A 12949-nucleotide genomic window follows, 5' to 3' on the forward strand; every position below is an offset into this window, starting at 1 on the left:
TCCTACTACAGCAAATTTTTAATTACTTTGTTATCGAACAAACAGGTTGGTGAAAATATGAGAGAAAAGTTTCAAAAGCTTTTTAATCTAAAAAGTAACTTCTTTTTAAAGAAAAAATTTATTATATTATAGCACATGTCTCCAGATGTAATCAAGGTTTATCTCTTATTTTTCTGTGTGCAACTCATATAGGTTGTTGACAAGCCACATAAAGCTTCTAAAATTGGATAAACTGATTAAAAGCAAATTATATTAAATTTTACAAAGAAAAGATTAAAAATTAAATCCTCTAGTACTGTACAAATTGTATAGTATTACACCTTGGAGGCATATATTTTGTATGCATTAAATCAAGCAAAGTGACATGCTTTAAAAATCAGTTTCTCTATGGACCAAAAACCCAGATGCACCATCATGTCCTATTTTAAAATGGTCTTAATTTAGAATTCATTCACTCAAGAACAGATTGAGTGTTGCTGCTTCTGCACTGCTGTCTCTTCAGTCGTGTCCAACTTTGTGCGACCCCAGAGACAGCAGCCCACCAGGCTCCTTCGTCCCTGGGATTCTCCAGGAAGAACACTGGAGTGGGTTGCCATTTCCTTTTCCAATGCATGAAAGTGAAAAGTGAAAGTGAAGTCATTCAGTCGTGTCCAACTCTTAGCGACCCCATGGACTACAGCCTACCATGGGATTTTCCAGATAAGAGTACTGGAGTGGGGTGCCATTGCCTTCTCCAGATTGAGTGTTAAAAGGTGTGAAATGTTTGAGAGCTGCAATTGTCTCAAACATTTTGGAGAGCTTAGAGACATATTTCAGAAATATTTATTTTTTTGTATTTTCTTTGCCAGATGAAAAAATAATATATCCAGCCCTCAGGCTTCTGTTTTTGGAATTTCTCAAGATCATTTATATTTGCATTATTTTCAAAACTGCTTCATATATTTCTCAAAATAATGTAACTAGGGCCTTGATAGGACCTTTCAATGAACTATGAAATCATTTATATTCCCACTTTTGCTCTCTTGAAAAGTTCAGAGTTCTTCATGTTTCAGTTTTCTTGAGAGTTTTGTCTGTTTATGTTTTTGAGGTTGGGAAAAGTCTGTACAATATTTAAAAAAAAATTACAGTGATTTTTTTTTCTTTGCCCAAAAGATACATGGATAGAAATTTTAATATACAGAGATGAGAAATGTATATTTGCAATAGTGCTTTTGTTGTAAGTAAGATACACCCTATACTAATCACCTTGCAGCTTTTGCATCTGTGGCCTTAATGTTTCACATGATATGAACAGAAAATGTGATTTGAACTTCTATTTTGTGGTTCAGACATTATGCAATCTACATAAGTACAATAATGCTGTAGCTTATTATAGTTTTGCAATCAAGAGGAGATGCACTGAGGTGATTTGAATTATACATCAAGAAGAATTGGATCTTTTGGCACATCTTGTAGAATGCTTTAAAATTAACATTATTCAAAGAAAACTAGATATTGGCCCATTAATTTGGCATTACAATTTTTAAGTACATTATATATACTGATTCTACTATATTCCATGACCATGTGGCTTGGCATAAGAAAATATAGGAGGAACCTGTCCTCAAAAGATAGTCCATAATAACTTAGAATATATATTACATATTAGGTTTTAGGTGAATTGAATCTTGATATATCAGATTTTTCACTATATTCAGTTCAGTTCAGGCGCTCAGTCATGTCCGATTCTTTGTTACCCCATGAATCACAGCACGCCAGGCCTTCCTATACATCACCAACTCCTGGAGGTCAACCAAACTCATGTGCATCGAGTCGGGGATGCCATTCAGCTATCTCATCCTCTATCATCCCGTTCTCCTCCTGCCCCCAATCCCTCCCAGCATCAGAGTCTTTTTCAGTGAGTCAACTCTTCGAATGACATGGCCAAAGTATTGCGGTTTCAGCCTCAGCATCAGTCCTTCCATTGAACACCCAGGACTGGTCTCCATTAGGATGGACTGGTTGAATCTCCTTGCAGTCCATGGGACTTTCAAGAGTCTTCTCCAACACCACAGTTCAAAAGCATCAATTCTTTGGTGCTCAGCTTTCTTCACAGTCCAACTATCATGCATACATGACCACTGGAAAAAACATAGCTTTGACTAGACAGACCTTTGTTGGCAAAGTAATATCTCTGCTTTTCAATATGTTATCTAGGTTGGTCATAACTTTCCTTCCAAGGAGTAAGCATCTTTTACTTTCATGGCTGCAATCACCATCTGCAGTGATTTTGGAGTCCCCAAAAATAAAGTCTGACACTGTTTCCACTGTTTGCCCATCTACTTGCCATGAAGTGATGGGACCGGATGCCATGTTCTCCGTTTTCTGAATGTTGAGCTTTAAGCCAACTTTTTCACTCTCCTCTTTCACTTTCAGAGGCTCTTTAGTTCCTCTTCACTTTCTGCCATAAGGGTGGTTTCACCTTCATATCTGAGGTCATTGATATTTCTCCTGGCAATCTTGATTCCAGCTTGTGCTTCTTCCAGCCCAGCATTTCTCATGATGTACTCTGCATATAAGTTAAATAAGCAGGGTGACAAATATACAGCCGTGACGTGCTCCTTTTCCTATTTGGAACCAGTCTGTTTTTCCATGTCCAGTTCTAACTGTTGCTTCCTGACCTGCATATAGGTTTCTCAAGAGGCAGGTCAGGTGATCTGGTAGTCCCATCTCTTTCAGAAACACTGTGATGTACTGAGACATAGTGATGTATCCAATAAATAAATATTAAATATTTATTGAAAACAGTATCCTTCAGTTGACTATAGTGCAAAGATATTTGATTACCTCCAAATGAATGTCTTTAAACAAGTTTCCAAACCTTATTTACCTCCAAAATGATGAACTTTTAAGATTTTGATAAAGTAGCTTTATTTTGTGACTTTAAAAAAAGTATACATGATAAAACAACTGCAAGTACTACTCCTTTGTTGAAGTAAATGGCAGTTATAGATTGGTGCTTGATACTTCATCAACAAACATTAAGCCAACACCATCAATTTTGTGGTGAGCTCTGTTGACATTTAAGCTATTCAAGCAGTATCTATTTATCAATATTTTTCTCAAATTCAGCTAGACGTGTCTAGTGCATATTGGGTATTTAAACATTTGTGCTAATATTTTGAAGGAACTAATAGAATATGATTGTATAGAGTAAAGAACATGTTTTGGTATTGTTTTCATGATAAATTTTTGTAATGTTTATGTGACAAGGAGGAGCTACAATTTTTACTGTAAACTGCATGTTTACTTAATTTAAACCTTGTAGTGCAAGAATCCTAGTAATTCATATTTTTATTATTTATTTATATTACTTTACGAATTACGATATTTCTTCCAGTAAAAATTTAGAAAATATATTAAAAACTTAACTATATTTCAAAGTAAGCACATCAGATTAGATCAGATCAGTCAATCAGTCATGTCTGACTCTTTGCGACCCCATGAATCGCACCATGCCAGGCCTCCCCGCCCATCACTAACTCCCGGAGTTCACTGAGACTTATGTCCATCGAGTCAGTGATGCCATCCAGCCATCTTATCCTCTGTTATCCCCTTCTCCTCTTGCCCCCAATCCCTGGCAGCATGAGAGTCTTTTCCAATGAGTCAACGCTTCGCATGAGGTGGCCAAAGTACTGGAGTTTCAGCTTTAGCATCATTCCTTCCAAAGAAATCCCAGGGCTGATCTCCTTCAGAATGGACTGGTTGGACCTCCTTGCAGTCCAAGGGACTCTCAAGAGTCTTCTCCAACACCACAGTTCAAAAGCATCAATTCTTCAGCGCTCAGCCTGCTTCACAGTCCAACTCTCACATCCATACATGACCACAGGAAAAACCATAGCCTTGACTAAACGAACCTTTGTTGGCAAAGTAATGTCTCTGTTTTTGAATATGCTATCTAGGTTGGTCATAACTTTCCTTCCAAGGAGTAAGTATCTTTTAATTTCATGGCTGCAGTCACTATCTGCAGTGATTTTGGAGCCCAGAAAAATAAAGTCTGACAATGTTTTCACTGTTTCCCCATCTATTTGCCATGAAGTGATGGGACCGGATGCCATGATCTTCGTTTTCTGAATGTTGAGCTTTAAGCCATCTTTTTCACTCTCGACTTTCACCTTCATCAAGAGGCTTTTTAGTTCCTCTTCACTTTCTGCCATAAGGGTGGTTTCATCTGCATATCTGAGGTTATTGATATTTCTCCCAGCAATCTTGATCCCAGCTTGTGTTTCTTCCAGTCCAGCGTTTCTCATGATGTACTCTGCATATAAGTTAAATAAACAGGGTGACAATATACAGCCTTGACATACTCCTTTTCCTATTTGGAACCAGTCTGTTGTTCCATGTCCAGTTCTAACTGTTGCTTCCTGACCTGCATGCAAATTTCTCAAGAGGCTGATCAGGTGGCCTGGTATTCCCATCTCTTTCAGAAATTTCCAGTTTATTGTGATCCACACAGTCAAAGGCTTTGGCATAGTTAATAAAGCAGAAATAGATGTTTTTCTGGAACGCTCTTGCTTTTTCCATGATCCAGTGGATGTTGGCAATTTGATCTCTGGTTCCTCTGCCTTTTCTAAAACCACCTTGAGCATCAGGAAGTTCACGGTTCACATATTGCTGAAGCCTGACTTGGAGAATTTTAAGCATTACTTTACTAACGTGTGAGATGAGTGCAATTGTGCAGTAGTTTTTGGCATTGCCTTTCTTTGGGATTGGAATGAAAACTGACCTTTTCCAGTCCTGTGTCCACTGCTGAGTTTTCCAAAGTTGCTGGCATATTGAGCGCCACACTTTCACAGCATCATCTTTCAGGATTTGCAATAGCTCAACTGGAATTCCATCACCTCCACTAACTTTGTTTGTAGTGATGCTTTCTAAGGCCCACTTGACTTCACATTCCAGGATGTCTGACTCTAGGTCAGTGATCACACCATCGTGATTATCTGGGTCATGAAGATCTTTTTTGTACAGTTCTTCTGTGTATTCTTGCCATCTCTTCTTAATATCTTCTGCTTCTCTTAGGTCCATATCATTTCTGTCCTTTATCGAGCCCATCTTTGAATGAAATGTTCCCTTGGTATCTCTAATTTTCTTGAAGAGATCTCTAGTCTTTCCCATTCTGTTGTTTTCCTCTATTTCTTTGCATTGATCGCTGAAGAAGGCTTTCTTATCTCTTCTTGCTATTCTTTGGAACTCTGCATTCAGATGTTTATATCTTTCCTTTTCTCCTTTGCTTTTCATTTCTCTTCTTTTCACAGCTTGTAAGGCCTCCCCAGATAGCCATTTTGCTTTTTTGCATTTCTTTTCCATGGGGATGGTCTTGATCCCTGTCTCCTGTACAATGTCACGAACCTTATTCCATAGCTCATCAGGCACTCTATCTATCTGATCTAGGCCCTTAAATCTATTTCTCACTTCCACTGTATAATCATAAGGGATTTGATTTAGGTCATACCTGAATGGTCTCGTGATTTTCCCTACTTTCTTCAATTTAAGTCTGAATTTGACAATAAGGAGTTCATGATCTGAGCCACAGTCAGCTCCTGGTCTTGTTTTTGCTGACTGTATAGAGTGTCTCCATCTTTGGCTGCAAAGAATATAATCAATCTGATTTGGGTGTTGACCATCTGGTGATGTCCATGTGTAGAGTCTTCTCTTGTGTTGTTGGAAGAGGGTGTTTGTTATATGATTATTGCATTTGTGTAAGAAAAATAATGATACCTACAATGCATTCAAATGTATTAATACATTTATTAATACATCAATACATTTATTATTAAATACATTGCAGAATATTTAATAATCTGAAAATAATTTTCTTGATGAAAGCAAATTTAGCTTGTTAGATATATTCACTTTATTTATTAGTAAAATTTAATTTTAAGTGACATATAAATGATAGAATAATTCATAATATAACTTTGGTTGGATTAACAAAAATATTCGTTTCAGTCATGGTGATTTGCATTGAGTCTAGTATCTCAAATGGTAAGGACCAAGCTTATATTTTGATCTTTCAAAAATCTCAGTGAATGTGAATACTTCAAAAATATCAATGATAAACTTTTAAGCATTTAGAAGCAATTTAATTTTAAAGATACATTTGGAAATGGACTTTATTCTGTGTTAGACTTTTCATAATTATAATGTATGTATCTATTAATTTCTGTTTTAGCATCTGAGTACTTATATTGCTTTAGAGGGAGAAAATGTTTCCTTTTTTGACTATTTTTTGTGTGATGAATTAAAGTATCTTTACAGAGTTGGTCCTGAAAATTGTATTCAGAATCTGCTTATTGTCCTGAATTTAAAGGCAAATTGATCTATATTTGACTTTCCTGGTTTATAAACCAATTTTCACTTTTCAGCTTGGAAGCTAAATATCTCCTGGAATAGGTTTTAAAAATGTGTTTGTTTTATTTTTCATTATTGTCATGTCACTTGTTTTGCTTCTTTTATTTGTACCTCCTTACCCTTAGAAATTCTGAGTCTAGATGCATCACATTAACATTTTTTCTGATCTTTTCAGTTACCAGGTTGGAAAGGATTTTAATATCTAAGTTCTGGACCACATTTAAATTGCAGTCTTAAAAATGAAAACTAGCACTTTATTACTTCTCTGCTTAAGGCAGCCTTTCTTTATCTCTCCAGTACATTTAAAACTCTATATTTAAATATTAAAGGGATTTTTAAAAAATATATTATAGGAATTGATTATTAACTCCAATAATAAATAAAAAATATTTTGTGTGTGTGTGAGAGAGGGAGAGGGAAAGAGAGACTTATGATTGAACTATTATTTGACTGGTTCAGGGTTGGGGGATATTATTTTGAAGATCAATCCTACCTGAAGTGTCTTGTGAAATCACTGCTATATTTTTTTCCTTTCTGTTTCAGCTTGTACTACAATTAAATTACATTGCTTACAGATTAAATACCTTATGATGAAAAATAAATTTACAATATATATGTCAATGACACTTAAAATGTTGTGCAATTCTCTCTAGTCCCTATTAATACATAGAAATATTATTTTCACTTCTATTTTTCTGTCTCTGACATATTCCTTCTCTCCATTTCATATGTATTTTATAATATTCAAATTTTATTCAAATTGGGTTTTAAACAAGTTCAAAATGTTTAATTTTTTTGTTTTAGATTCATGTTATTGAATGTACTAGAAAATCATTTTTGCTATTAGCTTTAAAATTTTACAAAGAATAAATCTGAGATTTATTTGTTCAGATCATCACATATAGAAGTGTTTATAAATATGTAATTATTTTGTTTAAAAATAGACTATGCTATTTGTTCTTGATCAAGCATGATCTCACAGTGTTTTGAAGGAAGTCACTTAAAAATGCAATCAGAATTTATCTGGATAACAAGTGTTGATATAATGATCTTGAATTCCCCATTTCTAGTTATGAGAAATAAATGAAATTTTAGTAGAGAAAATAGCTATATTGTAGAAAATGTGTCTTAACCAAGAAAAATACTTCTGTCGGGTCATCTAATGTTAGTGTCTGTTGATTTTTTTTTTTTTTTTTCCCGTCATCTATTCCACATCAGATTTGGAGGAAAAGCAACCTGTCAGGTCAATGTTTTCCTTAAAAAGTCAATACTTTTCCTGTAAGAGTTTCCATGAGATAAAAATGAAATTAAAATAAAGGGCCATATTTTTTATTATAGGCAAAGAAGCTAGAAAATCTACTGAGTTCTTGCAAAATGTTAAGTTCAACAATACATTGCCTCTAGGGGAGGAATCAATCATTAATTCATAAGAGGCCAGCATATACCATAGGCTTGGTCAGATTTTAGAAAACATACTACAGGAGACAAATACTTCATGATTTATCAGTATTCCACCTTATATATATCGGTCATCACATTCTATGCAAAATGAAGCTGAAAATATATTGCAATATATTACAATTTTATATTTAGTTAATATAATGTATTGGGAATAAAATAATATATTCAATTGTATATAACTTTTCTAAACTCTCATTTTAGCTTTCATTCCTGGACTAAAGAAAGGTACAGTAAAAATCAAGACAAATCATAACCGTGGTGCATGTCTCATTTTAAAACAAATTTGTTTTAAGAATTTCTGCCTTCTCATTTTTCATAAAACATTGTAATTTCAACTGCTTGCTTCAAACACATTTTTAATATTTTTAAGTGAAATGATATCTTGGAAAGGTATTTAATCATTTGTATGTCTTATATCACTGAATACTTTTTCTGAGTTGTGTATAATCAACCTTTAGATATTAACATGACCCTATAGACATTTATTTGACTTACAATAGTTACTTTCAAATTACCTATGAATTTAATTATTCATTTTTCTCCTCTGAAAATGTAAGCATATTCAGGATGTTGTCTGAGCGTACATTAACAATATAATTCCACTTTTCTGTATTTTCATTTAAAAGGATCTGTAAACCATATATGCTGTATACATGCCTAACAAAATAATCCAAGATAACAGTCTTTGTGAGCTTGTAAATAATATGGATTTTCTTTGCCAAATTAAACACACAAATTTATGCTACTTTAAGATATGGTCAACAGAAAAAAAATATCTTTAAATATGGAGTTTAAGCAATCCATTAAAATATATATAATTTTATTATGCTGATAAAATTTTTAAATGCTGAAAGATATTTTGTATGTTCCAAATATATTTGCTTTGTCTGTGTATATGCACTCATTTCTTTATGTACTTCATAATTCAGGATGGATATATTATATTGTTTCATTTTACTGTTTAAGATGATAATTCATTTTACTTCATGCACTTTTATTTTAAAATATAGTTTACAGTCCATTGATATTTTGACCAAGTGGAAATAGTACTCAGAGAATAAATTTTTCTAAAATTAATCATAAAAATTCAAATTATAATGTAAAGAGATTCCCCCTTATTCTTTAATTTTAACAAATATCATCAATATTAACAGCATATGTTATTATTTTTTTGGTATTTTAAATGTATTTTTCAATGTTTACTTTGGCATAGTTCTCATGAACTTATATTGGATTGGCCAAAAAGTTCATTTGGGCTTTTCCATATGATATTACAGAAAAACTCAAATGAACACTTTGTCCAACCGTATATAATTAGTTCTAATATCCATGACAGATTTTTGACTATCATCTAGCTTGAAGAATTTGATTCTAAATATTTTATTCCCCATGGAAGTCTTGAGTATTCAGCACTTACATGTGTTATTCAAGTGAAAGTGGATGCATTGCATGCACTTTTCATTTTTTTTCTCTTCCTTTCTCATTAGTTTTTAGATATCCTATGATAGATACTGTTTAGCAACTATATCTATATAATAGTTGTGGAAATGGATTTGTGGTTCTGATGTAAAGTCAAGATGTTCTGATCATAACTATACAGAGGCATAGCAGAAAGAGCATTTGAATGTGAGACAGCACATCTTGAGTTCTGATGATAGTTCTGCACCTGACTCGATGCATACACTTGGCCAAGTCATTTAAACTCAGAGTCTTCATTTTCTTCCTTCCCTCATTAAAAAAAAAAAAAAAAGTAGTAATCATAATTATGCTTAAGCCTTATGAAAAGTCATGCTGCTGAAACATGACAGCAAAAAAAAACATAATAATAAATTTATAAAACAGTATTTGAGTGTGTACAGTTCTGTACATTGTCCCTAATAATCTACAAAAATTTTTATCTTAATACACCACTTCTATGTGTAAGTTCTATCATTTTTTCTGAGGTAGAAACTGGAACAAAGAAATGTTAAATAATATGGAAATTCATTTGATATTTTTAAAAAAGCACTATAGCTGTATAAAACACTACTATTACTTAGATGATTGAATCTTCATCAATACACTAATGAATAATTATCATTACAATTAAACTCATATTTTAAATTGTGCTCTAATTGACTGATACTTATTTAGTATATTCTTAATGCAACTTGGCTCTGCCAACAATCTGCACTGCCTTTTGCAGTTATGTTTTATGATAATTTTCATACCATATTTTGTATGTCCACTTTCCATCATCAGCTCATTTGAGTAGACTTGCTATTATTTCACTCACATAATGAAATTTATTGGCATATGTAATTAAATATTATAATAGCATATGAGAAAATAGCCCTCTGTGACTCTAATCATAAATTTCTAAAACTAAGATTATTTCATTCAGTTAACTTTTCTACTGAAGGCTGACTGATTACAGGGATAACACTGAGATTTTTTTTCCTTAAATACAAAAATATGTAAGCTTTTTACCTCATAGTAAATTAGATATATATATGCAGATTCTTAGTAGTAAGAGAATTACATTGAATTCTGGTGTTCTTTGCTGCTGTTGCTGCTGCTAAGTCACTTCAGTCGTGTCCCACTCTGTGCGACCCCAGAGACAGCAGCCCACCAGGCTCCCCTATCCCTTGGATTTTCCAGGCAAGAACACTGGAGTGGGTTGTCATTTCCTTTTCCAATTCATGAAAGTGAAAAGTGAAAGTGAACTCGCTCAGTCGTGTTTGACTCTAGCGACCCCATGGACTGTAGCCTACCAGGCTCCTCCTTCCATGGGATTTTCCAGGCAAGAGTACTGGAGTGGGTTGCCATTGCCTTCTCCCTGGTGTACTTTACTTGTCCCCAAAGAAGAAACTGCAAATATATACTAGTCAATCCATTGAGAGAAAATTCTTTTGTACTCACTTCTGAGAAAAGGCAACATTAATAAATGTATAAATACCTTTCATTGAATTAGCTGGCACGTGTACTTTCTGTCTTTAGGGACATGTTTTAAAGTAAGAGTGAGAGTTTCAACTATATCAACTATATTTTCTGTTTTCACTGAGGACTAGGGTTGGATCAATAGTGTGTCAACTGATTTGTCTCCCTGTAGTCATTTGTTCAGTTATCCTAGCTGATTGTTAGCATATTTTTTGGTGTTTTATTACATTACTTTTAACCTTCTGACCCTCAGAAAATTCTCAGGGATCTGTTTCTGAGCTGGGTTTCCATATTTATTGTTAGTACTCAAGGGTCAGCTGTAATTTAGGAGTTCATTACTTTAGACTTAGAATGTTGAATTTGATTCAGGAGAAACTGTTTAGGGATGGGAGTGTGTGTGGGAAAGCCGGTTTCAGGTGGACACTTATAAGAGAGACGAAGAAAATGAATTATCTCTTGGCCAAATGAATCACCTCACCTATATTTATCCAACTACTTAGTTAATAAGAGTCTGTGAACATAAAATATAATTCACCCTTATGCATGATAGATATGGAGTTTTTCATCTGTCAATTATTAAGAGCATTGATGTCTTTATAAGGTATCTTTGTTTCATGTCCAGGAGTTAATGAAAATGCACGTGTAAGTTTCCAAATGAAAAATTTATGCCACAGGTCATAATATTAAGCACCTCATATTAATTTGGTATCTCCCTAACTTCTCAGAGGAAAGGATAAATCAACATGCAGTTTCATTAGTTTTGCTTTAGATTACTATAGTAGATTCTAGAATGTCATAGAGCAATATTCTTGAAAAAAAAAAAGATTAAAGAAACACTTGCATATTTTACCATCTAAAATTGCCTTCTTTAAATCATGTATAACAAGCCAATTCCACCATTGTTGTTATTGCAGTTGTTCAGTTAGTAAGTCATGTGTGACTCATTGCAATCCAATGGACTGTAGCACACCAGGCTCCTCTGTCCTCCACTATCCCCTGGAGTTTATCAAATTCATGTCCATTGAGATGGTGATCCCATTTAACCATTTCATTCTCTGCCAACCCCTTCTCCTTTTGACTTCCATCTTTCCCAGCATCAGGATCTTTTCCAATGAGTTGGCTCTTCACATTAGGTAGCCAAAGTACTGGAGCTCCAGCTTTAGCGTCAGGCCTTCCACTGAATATTCAGGGTTGATTTTCTTTAGGATTGATAGATCTCCTAGTATTCCAAGGGATTCTCAAGAGTCTTCTTGAAGACCACAGTTCGAAAGCATCCGTTCTTCAATGCTCAGTCTTCTTTATGTTACAACTCTCTTCTCTGTACACGACTAATGGCAAAACCATACTTTTGACTATATGCAACGTTGTCGGCAAAGTAATGTCTTTGCTTTGTAATGGAGTTTCTAGATGTCAGGCAAATTTGGTCTTGGAGTACAGAATGAATCAGGGCAAAAGCTAATAGAGTTCTGCCAAGAGATTGCACTGGTCATAGCAAACATCCTCTTCCAAAAACACAAGAGAAGACTCTACATATGGACATCACCAGATGATCAACACCAATATCTGATTATATTTTTTTTCCAGCCAAAGATGGAGAAGCTCTATACAGTCAGCAAAAATAAGACTGGGACCTGACTGTGGCTGAGATCATGAGCTCCTTATTGCCAAATTCAGACTGAAAATGAAAAAAAGTGGAGAAAACCACTAGACCATTCAGGTATGACATAAATCAAATCCCTTATGACTATACAGTGGAAGTGACAAATAGATTTAAAGGACTAGATCTGATAGAGTGCCTGATGAACTATGGACAGAGGTTCGTGGCATTGTACAGGAGATAGGAAACAAGACCATCCCCAAGAAAAAGAATGCAAAAAAGCAAAATGGCTGTCTGAGGAGGCCTTACAAATAGCTGTGAAAAGAAGGGAAGCAAAAATCAAAGGAGAAAAGGAAAGATATACCCATTTGAATGCAGAGTTCTAAAGAATGGCAAGGAGAGATAAGAAAACATTCCTCAGCAATCAGTGAAAAGAAATAGAGGAAAACAACAGAATGGGAAAGACTAGAGACCTCTTCAAGAAAATCAGAGATACCAAAGGAATATTTCCTGCAAAGATGGGCTCGATAAAGGACAGAAATGGTATGAACATAACAGAAGCAGAAGATATTAAGAAAAGGT

General features: G+C 34.3%; 1 protein-coding gene across 2 annotated transcripts in view; it reads left to right on the forward strand.

Moving 5' to 3' along the window:
- Window positions 1-8213, forward strand: part of LOC133242872 (protocadherin-11 X-linked) — an 818944-nt gene extending 810731 nt beyond the window's left edge. For both annotated transcript variants that reach the window (XM_061409097.1, XM_061409098.1), the window contains exon 7: window positions 8053-8213. In XM_061409097.1, coding sequence (XP_061265081.1) covers window positions 8053-8180 — 128 coding nt within the window. In that variant the 3' untranslated portion in view covers window positions 8181-8213. The remainder of the gene's footprint in view (window positions 1-8052) is intronic.
- Window positions 8214-12949: the final 4736 nt, after the last annotated feature.

Source organism: Bos javanicus, chromosome X, assembly GCF_032452875.1.
Source record: "Bos javanicus breed banteng chromosome X, ARS-OSU_banteng_1.0, whole genome shotgun sequence".
In the NCBI taxonomy this organism is placed as follows: Eukaryota; Metazoa; Chordata; class Mammalia; order Artiodactyla; family Bovidae; genus Bos; species Bos javanicus.